The sequence below is a fragment of the Alternaria arbusti genome, assembly GCF_024043155.1.
Source record: "Alternaria arbusti strain BMP 1465 chromosome Unknown scaffold_2, whole genome shotgun sequence".
In the NCBI taxonomy this organism is placed as follows: Eukaryota; Fungi; Ascomycota; class Dothideomycetes; order Pleosporales; family Pleosporaceae; genus Alternaria; species Alternaria arbusti.
In genome coordinates, this window is record NW_026249942.1 from 2,745,150 (window position 1) to 2,757,482 (window position 12,333).

Below are 12,333 nucleotides of genomic sequence, written 5' to 3' on the forward strand. Positions count from 1 at the left end.
TCTGGGTCCACGACAGCTCTCTTCTCCGCAGTTTCACCAGCCTGTCAGTCTTGACTCAATTCATCGAGTAGGAACCCCGATTATCGCACTGCGACAAGATGGCACCCAAGGAAACCAAGTTCAAGGTGGCTGCCGCCCACGCTGCGCCCGTCTTCATGGACAAAGCTGCCACCATCAAGAAGACTATCCGCCTCATCGAACAAGCTGCCAAAGATGATGTCAAGCTCTTGGTGTTCCCCGAGACCTTCATTCCTGGCTATCCTGTATGTGCATCGGCTGTTATCTCAAACTTTGTATGCTGGGGCTCAGGCTAATATTACCACAGTACTGGATCGAATGTTACCCACCCCTAAAGCAGGTCGCTGCTTTGGCCAAATACGCCGAAGAGAGCGTTGTGGTGGAGCCGAATGGGGAGGATGTGAGTGCCATCCAGGATGCCTGTCGCAGGACCGGTGTAGCCATCAATCTGGGCGTGTGCGAACGTGTCGCCAACGGCCATACACTATTTAATTCGCAAGTTATTATCGATAGCGACGGCACTATACTCGGTGTTCATCGGAAGCTCCAGCCAACCTATGTCGAGCGTATGGTGTGGGCTCAGGGCAACGGAAGTACATTGCGCAACTGGCCATTGTCGCTCGGGTACAACCTCGGAGGTCTCGCGTGTTGGGAGCATACCATGAACGGCGCGCGCCAGGCCCTCATCACACAGAACCAGCACATTCATGCGGGTGCTTGGCCGGCATTGTCCACCATGGCCGGCTTCGAAGCCGTTGCCGATGCGCAGATCGAGGCGTTGATGAAGGCCCATGCCCTCACTGCCCAAGTCTTCGTCATCACTGCTTCCAATTACGTCGACCAACAATGCCTCGACTGGATGGAAGAGAACCTCGGAAAGCAAGACCTCGTAAAGGCTGGCGGCGGCTGGTCTTCTGTCCTCCATCCGTTCTGCTCGTACATCGCTGGTCCGCACACGGGTGGAGAGGAGAAGTTGGTGCAGGGCGAGATTGACTTCTCGCACATGGGATCGGTAAAGGTGTGGATCGATGCGGCAGGCCACTACCAGCGTCCAGAGATTCTGCAGTTCGCGTTCGATACGCGCCCGCACTGGGCTGATGAGAAGACCGATCGCTTCAGGGTGCGTACAGATGAGAAGAAGTCGGACTCTGAGAGTGGTTATTCGTCTCAGAGTGAGGTGAGGTCGAACTAGAAGGATGCGGTCTTGGCAACTGTGCCGCATCGGCAGGCAGTCGCGATATGAAGTGGCGTGGTATGTGTGACATGTTACTGGCTGGACCTCGTGGAGGCTTAGCGACTCAGCCATCTTGTGCGACTTCACTCAAGCGGGGTCAGGCGCAGCTTCAGAATAAGAAATATCCCCTTCGTTGTCAACACCCGGTGTTCCCTAACATCTCCTTTTCGTCTCACCATGTCGATCACGTTCGGTGCCGTCGGCGACATCATTTCGGTTGCTTTGTTGGCGAAAGATCTCATCGCGACGCTCGACGAGGCTCGTGGGTCCAAAGCTGAATACCGCGATGTTGTCCAGGCTATCAACAATCTGAACGATGTCATCGACACAGTGAATACATATGTCATCCAACCGGGACTTATCACACCAGAGTTGCGCACTCTTTGCGAAACGTCAAAGCAAGCTGTTGCGAGATGTCATGATCTAGGTGATGCCTTTCTAGCACGAATTGGAAGATACCAGTCTGCCTTCGACAAGAACCATGGTACAAACAAGCTCAAAGAAGTGACCATGGCAGTTCGCTGGCGAACTGGGGAAAAGGAGGCTCTAGTAGAGTTTTATGCGGAGGTGATAAGGGCTACTTCATCGCTCCAGACGTTGTTAGCGATAGCGAATTTGTGAGCGCCATGATTCACTTGTCAAATATCTCCATACTGATACCGTACAGTGCACTCCTAAGCGTTAATCGAAAAGAAATGAACGACAAGCTCGATGGGGCTCGGCTAAAAGACGATATTACCATTACTTCACAAAACGCGGCGCTTAATGACATCAAAGATGGCATGAGAACTGCCAACATGAACATCGAGGCTGGGAATTCCATGTTAACCAAGGTTTCGGAAGCACTCAAGTTCGATTGGATTCGTCAGTTGGGCTCCGAGATCAAAGGCAAGATGCAAAGTGTGATGGTGATCAACTTTGCGATCTACGATGCCATCACCCGCTTGCAAGAAACCCTCCCCAGGTACCTGGAGCGAGGCATTTCGGAAGAATTGATAACGCTGGAAGACCCCATTGGCCGTGTCGCACCTTTCTCTTTGCAATGGATTACCTCTTGGGATGCTTTCCATTCCGCACTTGAGCTGCGTTTCCAGGACATGCCAGGCCAGAGCAAGATGAGAAGGCGGCAGTACGCCTTGCAAGCCAGCGGTACGGGAAGAGAGATCGAATTGTCGCGTCCGTGGCACGTAGCTTTTAGACCCGGTCAGCGAATTGACATGAGTTTCATCTTCAATCAAGATGCTGGTAGCGACAGCAATAGCACCACCTGCCCAGGATGCCATACCCAATCGAACTATTCCAGCGATGCTGAGATAGAATGCATGAAATGTCAGATTCGGTTCCGCAGGATAACCACGGTTCAAGATGATGAACTTCCGCTGCAAGCCACATCCTCGTCACGAAATCGGCCCAACAACGGGCCAATATTTCCACTCAAAGCCGTCTTCACTGCAGACCAGGAACAGGGCTCATACGTTGATGCAGAGCACGGAGAAGAGGACATTGCAAGCTTCAAGTGAGTGCGAATTGTGTCCAAGAGGAAGCTTCTTGGTGTTCAGAATGAAGCTAAGACAGAAGAGGGCAAGGCAAGGAGGAAAACCGAATTGGGCATGCTCGACCGTCTCGAGAGTCTCCTCATTTCTCAACAAGAGGCCAAGATGGAGAAGGAGAAAGCTGAGAAGCAAATGGCAGAGGAGAGCAGGAGGGAAGCCGAGTCAGCAAAGTTCGACCGTCTAGAGCAACTTCTTATCGATCAACAAGAACGCAAGATAGCGAAAGAGAAGGCAATTAAAGAGGCGGCTAAGAAGGCTGCACAGGAAGCTCTTGAGGCAAAGATAAGGGGCGACGAGGATAAGCTTGCCAAGCTCGAGAGCCTTATCCTTGCTCAGAAGGAAGAGCAACGCAAGCGGGAGCGGGATGCGGATGAAGCAAGAGATATGTGGTTGAAATCGATGTAAGATGGCAGTGTAGAAGCGACAGATCAAACTTGAGAAGCCATGCAAAACCCGCGCGTAAGGTTTGTGGATAAAGAGTGTTAATCGATACGCCTATGCACCTATCCGTTCTTTCGCCGAAGCGCACATGGTATTCGTCTTGCTAAAAAAACACACTGAGCATCTCTTCTTGAGAACGGAGTCGCACGAGATTTGCGATACTACCTTTGTCATATCGACTTCGGTGCCAACCCAAAGGCCACTGACCCATCTCTCTCTCTCATCCTTACATACACCACTTCTTCACCTGCACAGCCTTACATCCATCCTTCCCAAGATACCAATCATCGCAAAGCGTATTACACTCCACCCCCGGCTTCACAAACACCCTACCCTCCTGGCTCGGGTCGCCATTTGGAGTACCGTACCATGGTAGTCGCCATTGCACCTCCAAGTCGTTGGCTTCGTAGCCTGTCGCACCTGTTGGGTGTGTTAGTAGGTGTCATCACCGGAGGTGTGGCGGATAGCGGCTGCAAAGTCGGTGGTGGGGGTTGGGAAGAGACGTACGATACCCATGGCGGCAGGCACAATAATCCGGACCGGGTGTATGGGGGTTATCGTGGCCCCAGACGTAGGTGCAGGAGGTGGTGATGTCGCATTTGTTCTTGTCGGGGGTTGGGACGCATGTATCGCAGGGGGGTTCGTAGGGTGGGGAGAGAGCGGCGGTGAGGCCGAGGAGGGAAGAGATCATAGCGATGGTGAATGTCTTCATGATGAGGTTAAGCGATTTGGGTGATGCAAGTTTGATGAGTAGATGGTCAATTGAAGTGGGTGTTGGTTTACTGTATTGCTTTACGTGATGCGGTCGCGTAATGCTGAGCGGAGTGAGACGGCATTCTTATACTCGACATACCCGATCACATCTGTGTAGGTTCTTCTCCAATGTCGTATTCTACTCATGCCACTTAATCACTACCAAGACATGCCTCTCGTATCAGCGTTCGACCATCAACGCCGCATCGACGCTCATGACCGAACCAATACGATGTCTTCTCGGCTAACATGGTATTTACACGTAACTGTGAGCCACCATAGTCTTATAAGACCTCTTGGTTTCGTACCGCGAGACATCTGTAGATGCCAAGTAACAAGCCCATACGCGAGAGTGGAAGCAGCGACTCCATGGCTTTGGCTGCATCATCCTGCGCGGCCAGAAGGCGACCGCTAGAAGAATGCCACAGACTAAACATAGCAAAGATGGCTGAGTTGAACATCTTGTGATAAGTTCTCATGCGATCAGGAGATCTCGTGTTGCTTCCCCGCATTCCTCAGCTTGCTGATGAAGCGGAGAACACGAGTGTTAGCGGCTTAGGAGGAGGCACATGTGAATACTGTTCGCCAAATCGGAAGTGTGAATGCGATGAGAATAAGTGTTGCTAATTGTGTAACCGGGATATGCTAATGCTATGCGACTCCGAAACGCCATGCCATGATGCGTGTGCAATTGGTTGTCATTGACTCATCTCTTTCCCTTCTTGAGCACCAGCCCCTTCCAGCCCTTACTATCCTTGATCCGCCGGAGTGCTTTGCTCGCAACAGGATCCTTGGCCAAGTCATCCAAGCAAGCCTTCTTTTCTTCCTCACTCTCATGCTCATGGAACTCGCACCATTCCTTCTCCATCTTCGGTCTCTCTCCCCTCGCCAACATTGTTACCAGCTCGAACAGGAATGCTTGCGGAAGCTGGCTGCGTAAAGCTATCGTGCGCTCGTCGTCGCGGTCGGGGTTCCAGTACACGGAGTACATATCGAGGAAGTATCGGCACAGCGGTGCATCTGGTGGGAGGCTCTCGTAGGCAGCGATGACGTTGCTGTGGTCGGGCATGACTTGCAGGATCTCGTCGTTCGTTTGCCATGCGAGGATGACGGCGCGACGTAGCTTCGGAATGGCGTAGCGGTGTGCGAAGACGTAGAGTGATATGAACCGGCGCTCTAAGAAGCCTTCCAGCCCTCTCCACTTGTATGGTCTTGAGCAGCATGGGCACAGCGTCTCTTTGGGTATCTCGGGCTTCTCAGCTGGGTTTCGTGGGGGCGGTACTACGGCAGCCTTTTCGGGCTCAGCATCGCCAGGGACTTTCTCCGCACTGGGTGCAGGGCTGCTTGCAGCGGCAGCGTTGGCCGGCGGGGCGTCCGCTTCCGCATCGTCGGTCTCTAAAGCAATGCCCCAGGAGGCAGTATCCACATCATCGCCCTCCTCCTGACCGTTGGTACTCGAGCTATCGCCGCCATTGACACTGACTGCATGAGTCGGAGGGTGGACCTCCTTCCCTCCCTCGATGAGATGGTGTGGTATGAAGCCTGTGTATAACCATAGCATGAACGCGTCAAACACATCAGGGGTTGTGTCGTCGAGGTCTAGCGTAGTTCCCGACTTCTCGTAGGGCGAATTACTCTTCTCCTCTAAGCATGTGTTGAAGTATGGGGAGCATCGTCGGAGGAGTTCGCGGTGGCAGCTGAAAGACTCGGCGTAGTCTTTTCCGCCGACTTTGACTGTGATGATCGTCTGATCAAAGTTTCTGCCTCTGGTTAGCCGTTCAGCCTGGTGGATCTGAATGTAATGACGGTACTTACCGGAACGTGTGTCCAAGGGTAGTAGCACCTTTTGAGTGCATGAAAGGCATTTTGAGTAGATAGTCAGGTTCCATTCATTGTCGCCTTACTGCGGACTTCATCGCCATTATATCTCTACTTTCCAGCCCGGGTAATACGGGGAGCTCAGTTTCAGCAATCGTGACAGATGCATCTTGGCGTTCGACCTTGCGGCGGTTGAATGCTTGTACGAGCTTCTGTGCCCTGTTCGAAGAGGCTTAAGCGGGGTGACAATGAGCTTAATTGAAACGGACAGGCCCTAGAGAACGAGTGACGGCTGGGCTCAGCTGGGCGATCGTAGAACGAAGTAGGGGTCTTGTCGAGTCGTGTGGAAGAGGATGAGTTTGATAGCCGTTTCATGACGCTTGGCGGGGAAAGCATGCCTCAGCCGACATCTGGCTCGCACGAGATCTTCATGGCGGTGAAGTCGAGCCTGGCATCTCCTTGCGTGTTGCCCAGCGTAGAGACGGGTGGTGCCGCAGGATGGCTTGGTGATGGAGTGGATGAGGTGGTTGGAGCGTGATCGAAGACGCGTCGCATCCCCGCGTCGTGATGTTGGCATCCGTGCGCCGCTGACCCACTGCGTCATCAATCCCTAGGAACCGCGATGGCCCAACACCAAGCAAAGACAATATATACTCTACGAATCAGATAGTCACCGAGCATATGCGAACGATGACAGCGCGTAGTGTGGTGCTTACCCCGCGTCTGTACGATGTCAACCCCACTTCAACCGCAGCCATCAGAACTTGGCCGCATCTAGATATGCGTATAACTATGCCGTTGCGGTGCGCATTCTTGTCTGCAAGTCGATCCGAGTCCTGAAAGGTCTTCAAGCACGAACGGATCCAGATGGCTTCCAAACTCGACACAGAGACCTACCTAGGCAATGTCATCAACAACCAGCTCGTCCCAACTCCTGAGACGCGGCATTCCATCAACCCAGCCAATGGCCAACCCCTCTACGAAGTGCCAGTAGCCAGAAAAGAAGATCTCGATGTCGCCGTCGACGCAGCACGCAAAGTGTTCAAGACATGGAGCTATACACCCTTCTCCGAGCGAGCAAATCTACTCCTCAAGTACGCCGACACGATAGAACACAACCGCGATGAGCTGGAGCAGCTCCTCACCTCGGAGCAAGGCAAACCACTGTCTCTTTCTAGAACCGAGATGGACTGCGGCCTAACATGGTTACGCGCCTTCGCGACTATGGAGATCAAAGACGAGATCCTGCAAGAAGACGACGAGAAGACCATCTACTCAACCCACCCACCCATCGGCGTATGCGCCGGCATCGTGCCCTGGAACTGGCCGATTCTGCTGGGTCTAGGCAAACTGGGTCCAGCACTGATTACAGGAAACACGTTCATCATGAAGCCATCGCCGTACACACCATACTGCGACCTCAAGCTTGGCGAGCTGGCCATGACTGTGTTTCCTCCCGGCGTCGTACAGGTACTCAGCGGAGACGACCAACTCGGCCCTTGGATAACAGAACATCCTGGTATCGACAAGATCTCGTTTACAGGCTCAATAGCAACAGGCAAGCTGGTCGCAGCATCCTGTGCGAAGACGCTGAAGCGGTATGTGCTGGAGCTAGGTGGTAACGACGCAGCGATTGTGTGTGAAGACGTGGATATCGATAAATGCCTACCCAAGATCGCGACGTTGAGTTTTCTCAATTCGGGCCAGATATGCATGTTGACGAAGCGTATTTACATTCACGAGAGTATCTACGACAGGTTCCGGGATAAGATGGTCGAGTTTACGAACAGCAATATCAAGACTGGTGCCGGAACGGAAGAAGGCGTTGTGGTAGGGCCGTTGCAAAATAAGATGCAGTAAGTACATATCTCTCCTCTTCAATCACCCGCTGTACTGACACGCTGCCCAGATTCGACAAAGTGCAAAACATGTACGCCCAAATCCCCCTCCAAAACTGGACCCCCGCCCTCGCCGGCACCATAACCCCAACCCCCCAAACCGGCTACTACATCACCCCTACCATCATCGACAACCCACCCGAAGACTCACGCATCGTTCAAGAAGAGCCCTTCGGTCCCATCGTCCCACTCCTCAAATGGAGCAACGAAGACGACGTCATCGATCGGGCCAACGCGCTCAGAACGGGGCTGGGCGCATCGGTGTGGAGTAAAGACATCACGCGCGCGGAGGCCATGGCACGGAGATTAGAAGCGGGGAGTGTGTGGGTGAATTCGCATTTTGATGTTGATCCCAGAGTGCCGTTTGGGGGGCATAAGGAGAGTGGCGTGGGAATGGAGTGGGGGATGGAGGGGTTGAGACATTATACGAATAGTAGGAGTTTGTGGGTTTGGAAGAGGGTTTTTGAGTAGGGTGGTGGAAGTGTGCTGTTGAAGCAATGAATGAGTTATTGTTGAGTAAGCAATGATGATATGTTCTGTTATGGCTTAGGCCTTGCTGTTGCCCCATTCTCTCCACCACTCGTAGAGTGCGATGCCACCTGCGGTTTGAACGTCTTTTGACAAAGTTAGTGCGTTGTTCTTGATGTGGACAGTTGAATTGAAACTTACTCAAACTCCTGGTAACTCCCACAGTCTTGATCTCGACGTTGCGATCGATGACAGCCAGCACCTCCGCGGAAATACCTTCCTTCTCACTACCTAGCACAAGACAGCACTTCTTCGGCAAAGTGCCGATGTCTTGGCTTCTGGCCTCCTTCTTAATCGTCCCTTCATCCACAACATCATTCTTGCCATCCTCACTCCCCAATATGCCGCTGCGATCCGTCTGCTCAATGCCCACAACCTCATACCCTTTACTCTTGGCATCGAGTAAGAACGCCGGTACGCCAACTTCCTTCAACTCATTGATAGCAAGATGTTTCTCTGATCTTACACTGGTAGCCTTAAAATCCTTGTGCGCGACCTTCTTGAGATCGTCGATGTAAAGGGCTTCGAGACCGAAAGATTCGGATATGCGGGAGAGACCACCGAGGTTGGTGGGATTGTCGATGAGAGAGGCAACGAGCATGACGGATGCGGGACGGGCATTTTGCATGCTGGGTGGACCGCCGGGTGGGTGAAGGTTGTCGAGGTCAATACCGGCTTTGGTTTGGAGGGTGATTTGGCCGGTCGGCTCTGTGGTGGTGGGTACCGAGGTAGTTTTAGCTGGTACAACGACGTCAAAGCTGGGTTTGATCTTGTTCCCAAGTGCTATGCGTGCAGGTGGTGGGTTGAAACCATCAGACTGATCATCACGCTCGAGAGCCTCGAAGTCTTCATGCGTGACGAGCTCTGGTTCCGGTGTCTCGATCGACAGGTATCGGCCTTGAAAGATGCCTGTAAGGGTAAAGTCCTGTTCGATATCGACCTTCAGAGTTCTTATTGTCCAGGGAGAAGCGTTGAACTTGTCCAGCCGGCGGATGAAAGCGTTCATGCCTTTGAAAGCGGGATTCCCGGTAATCCTCCCCCAGCCCTTCTCAACAGCTATGTCAAACACGATGGGAAAAGCAAAGTTTGCTTCGTGGCGGATCTGCACTTTGGGGCTGGCAGAGTAGGAGTTCAGGTGTGTGATGAACTCTACTGCAAAGTCTTGGGTTTCGTATGGCGCGACTAGAAGACCAATTTTCATCAGACTGGCGATATGAATCGGGCTATACTCTTCCAGATTTCCTAGCTCTATCAAGATGCGCTGAGTAAATTCCGGGAACCGACGATAAATGCGAGCTATGGCCCATTCGAGCAGGTAGCGGTATCGTGGCCATGATTCTACCACTAAGGCACGAGTGAAATAGTCGAGATGACTCTCCACATTTATGTCATCCGCACAGTAGTGACTCATCACTAGCATTGCCTGCAGTTGAAAAGTGTTCTTCCATGGACATTTGACTGCGACTGGTGGTTTCTGATACCCCCAGGGAAGTTCCAACTCATCCAGTATATTCCGAGCAGTCTCTGGAGATGAGACATATGGGTCATTCGGTATACGATGTAGGATATCTATGACAGCTGAGTATGCATGCCATTCTCGCATACCGTAGTACGATGCATATGTTCGATGCGGCAGGTATTGCTGAAGCTTGTCGGCAGCGACAACCTCAAACAAAAACTCCGTTCCGATGGATGCTGGATTGTTGATGAAATCGAGAATGTAGTCATCGAAGGGGAGGCCTCCCCGCGATGATTTGATTGCATATGGGTGTGCAAACACAGCTTTGCGTAGCGATCGAGCAAGTACTGCAAGAATGTAGGACCGTCCCTTGGATAGCTTCATAAGTCGTTTCATGGCTACCGAGAGCAGAGTATTAATGTCGCACCAATTAGGAAAGTGATTCAAACCCTCCTCAACACTGACATATATGCATTTCGGATGGAATAGTAGGGAAGGTAGTTGCATAGCAAATGGTCTGATGAAGTCGCGAATCTCAGCCTCTTCCCACAACGCTGCCAACACGGTGTGCAAGTCGTCAGGGTCGATATCGGCTGGTTCAGTACGATCTAGGAGCTCTATCACGCTCTTGCAAGCGGGCGCGAAGGATGAGCCTTGTATGCATCTATGTTTCGATTCGCGGAGGTCGTTGATGAAAGACCGAAGAGTGGGTAGCCCGCCATCTCTGGTGCCAAAAGTCGATTGAAGCGCAGAATGATCCACTGGATCTTCCAGTTTTTGGCATTTGGCTCGCAGGACTTCGCTAGTTGGTACGCCTTTCGACTGTAGATCAGGATCAAGAAGATCGCAGAGCCTTCGACAGTGAACGCTGTGTAAGTCGCTTGCTACCTCAGGCAACCCAGGCAAGCGTGACAAGCTGAGGATCTCGGTAATCTCCGACATCTCCAGCTTGTGATGCGGTGGACCTCGCGCGTATCGCGTCTCCAGGCCTTTAACGAGGCCATGCATCAGGTACAGTATTGCTGGTTGGAACATCCTCCCACCGGCGTTCAGAACGTAACGAACGATACCAAGCACGATTGCACGGCCATTTCGGTTGTCCACTCCAACTTCGGAGACGGCAAAATTGACCGAAGGGATAAATAATGGGCTTTCTTCTGTATCGGATACAAAGCGAGAGACGACTGCAGCGAGTGCGTTTCCGTGAGCGCACGTTGTCGATGATCGTGTGGCAGTAAGAGTCGATGTGAAGAGACTACCATCCGTTGCCCAAGGCAGAAATCCCTCGAATAGGAAGTTTATGTGGCCGCTCAAGTCACTCCGGCGCTGCCATGTCAAAGTTAGCATCGGTATACTCAGCGTCTAGTAGACCATGACTTTCGCCCTCAACCAGTATCTTGTTGCGTAGATAGTACAATAACGATAACAACGATATCGTCTATGAGGATGGAAGATATGTGACTTACTTCAATAACAAAGTCCATATACCAGCGGCCGATCATCTTCCTAACGCTCTCCTGTATCAGCGGGTTCAGGGCTGCGGTGAGTAGAGTTGTCGTCATCGCGGGAGTAATTCTGGAAGGACTGGTTGCTGAAGAAGAGCCAAGAAGCGTCGTCATGGATTTCAGGCAGTCCTCGACCTGGCCAGAATACCGATGAAGCACGATGGTCTCGAATAGGGTCGTATATAGATCGTACTGCTCCCGGTCTTTGCCACTGGCATCGTATCGCATCGTAGGTGTATCGATGTGGTCAGAAGTAGCGAGAAAAGACTGGCGGATGATACCGAGGCAGTACTTGCGTTGATCTGCATGGCCTTTCACAAGACCAAGTCTAAGCTTTCTCCAGTATTCTTCGTTGCTCACACATGTGAATTTGATCCCAGCGGAAGCGGCGAGCGATATCCATTGGAACCAGGTCCTGTATATCTTGCTAGACCGAGCAGCAAATCTTGCAATGTCGAGTGCATTGAGTCGGTTCCATATTGATTGATCAACGACTGCATCGAGATTGGTGGGTGAGCTCTCTCTCTTGCTTTTCAGTAATGAAAAGAAAGCGGAGAGCGTATCATGTGCAATATCATCTATCCCTTCGATGCCGACGAAGCTCGAAAGGAGAGTGAGAGATTGCGAGTCGACCATGTACGAAGACGCGGCTGGTACCCAAAAGGAGCATTTCAGGAATTCGAGATAGGCTCTTGCAGTTTCGATGCTTTCCACATTTTCTTGTCCAGAAGATAGATTCGTGGCTAAGGTAGAAAGGCTTTGGTTGAGCTTGGTGTTGAGAAGAGATGCGGCATGCGAGCCGTGGGTGTAGCATATCTCAGCAATCTCGTAGAGGCTCTCCGGTGACCTTTGATCGGCTAGACGACCCAACACGGTATTCCATAGTTCTTCATGCTGCGGCGTACTTCCAATCTCTCCATTGGCGATTTGGCTGGGCAAGAGTCGCACGCAGATATCGAGTGCGCCGACGTCGATTCCAGGTGCAGCTTTTACTTTCGCCAGGCTGCTGTCAAAAGCTACCTGTCGGGTATGTTCGTCCAAGAGACTTAGTACTGCAGCGGTAGCCATGTCTGGTGACGGCGAGTGAGTCTTGCGCGGGCGTGATAGACCTCCCTGGTAGTGCGCT

The 12,333-nt window shown here is 52.1% G+C and overlaps 5 protein-coding genes across 5 annotated transcripts; 3 read left to right on the top strand and 2 right to left on the bottom strand.

Moving 5' to 3' along the window:
- Positions 1-98: 98 nt before the first annotated feature.
- On the top strand, positions 99-1,210 carry J4E86_002536 (uncharacterized protein; the record flags this gene model as incomplete). Its single annotated transcript, XM_051443095.1, has 2 exons — positions 99-263; positions 326-1,210. 2 exons carry the CDS (start codon positions 99-101, stop codon positions 1,208-1,210), a joined length of 1,050 nt encoding a protein of 349 aa, XP_051306683.1.
- A 219-nt stretch (positions 1,211-1,429) lies between these two features.
- J4E86_002537 (uncharacterized protein) lies at positions 1,430-3,210 on the top strand (the record flags this gene model as incomplete). Its single annotated transcript, XM_051443096.1, has 3 exons — positions 1,430-1,623; positions 1,920-2,768; positions 2,793-3,210. The coding sequence occupies 3 exons, from the start codon at positions 1,430-1,432 to the stop codon at positions 3,208-3,210; spliced, it is 1,461 nt and encodes a 486-aa protein (XP_051306684.1).
- Positions 3,211-4,705: 1,495 nt separating this feature from the next.
- Positions 4,706-5,864, bottom strand: J4E86_002538 (uncharacterized protein; the record flags this gene model as incomplete). The annotated part of the gene is made up of 2 exons (XM_051443097.1): positions 4,706-5,759; positions 5,815-5,864. The coding sequence occupies 2 exons, from the start codon at positions 5,862-5,864 to the stop codon at positions 4,706-4,708; spliced, it is 1,104 nt and encodes a 367-aa protein (XP_051306685.1).
- Positions 5,865-6,684: 820 nt separating this feature from the next.
- On the top strand, positions 6,685-8,186 carry J4E86_002539 (uncharacterized protein; the record flags this gene model as incomplete). The annotated part of the gene is made up of 2 exons (XM_051443098.1): positions 6,685-7,673; positions 7,727-8,186. 2 exons carry the CDS (start codon positions 6,685-6,687, stop codon positions 8,184-8,186), a joined length of 1,449 nt encoding a protein of 482 aa, XP_051306686.1.
- A 75-nt stretch (positions 8,187-8,261) lies between these two features.
- J4E86_002540 (uncharacterized protein) lies at positions 8,262-12,275 on the bottom strand (the record flags this gene model as incomplete). Its single annotated transcript, XM_051443099.1, has 3 exons — positions 8,262-8,329; positions 8,385-11,028; positions 11,169-12,275. 3 exons carry the CDS (start codon positions 12,273-12,275, stop codon positions 8,262-8,264), a joined length of 3,819 nt encoding a protein of 1,272 aa, XP_051306687.1.
- Positions 12,276-12,333: the final 58 nt, after the last annotated feature.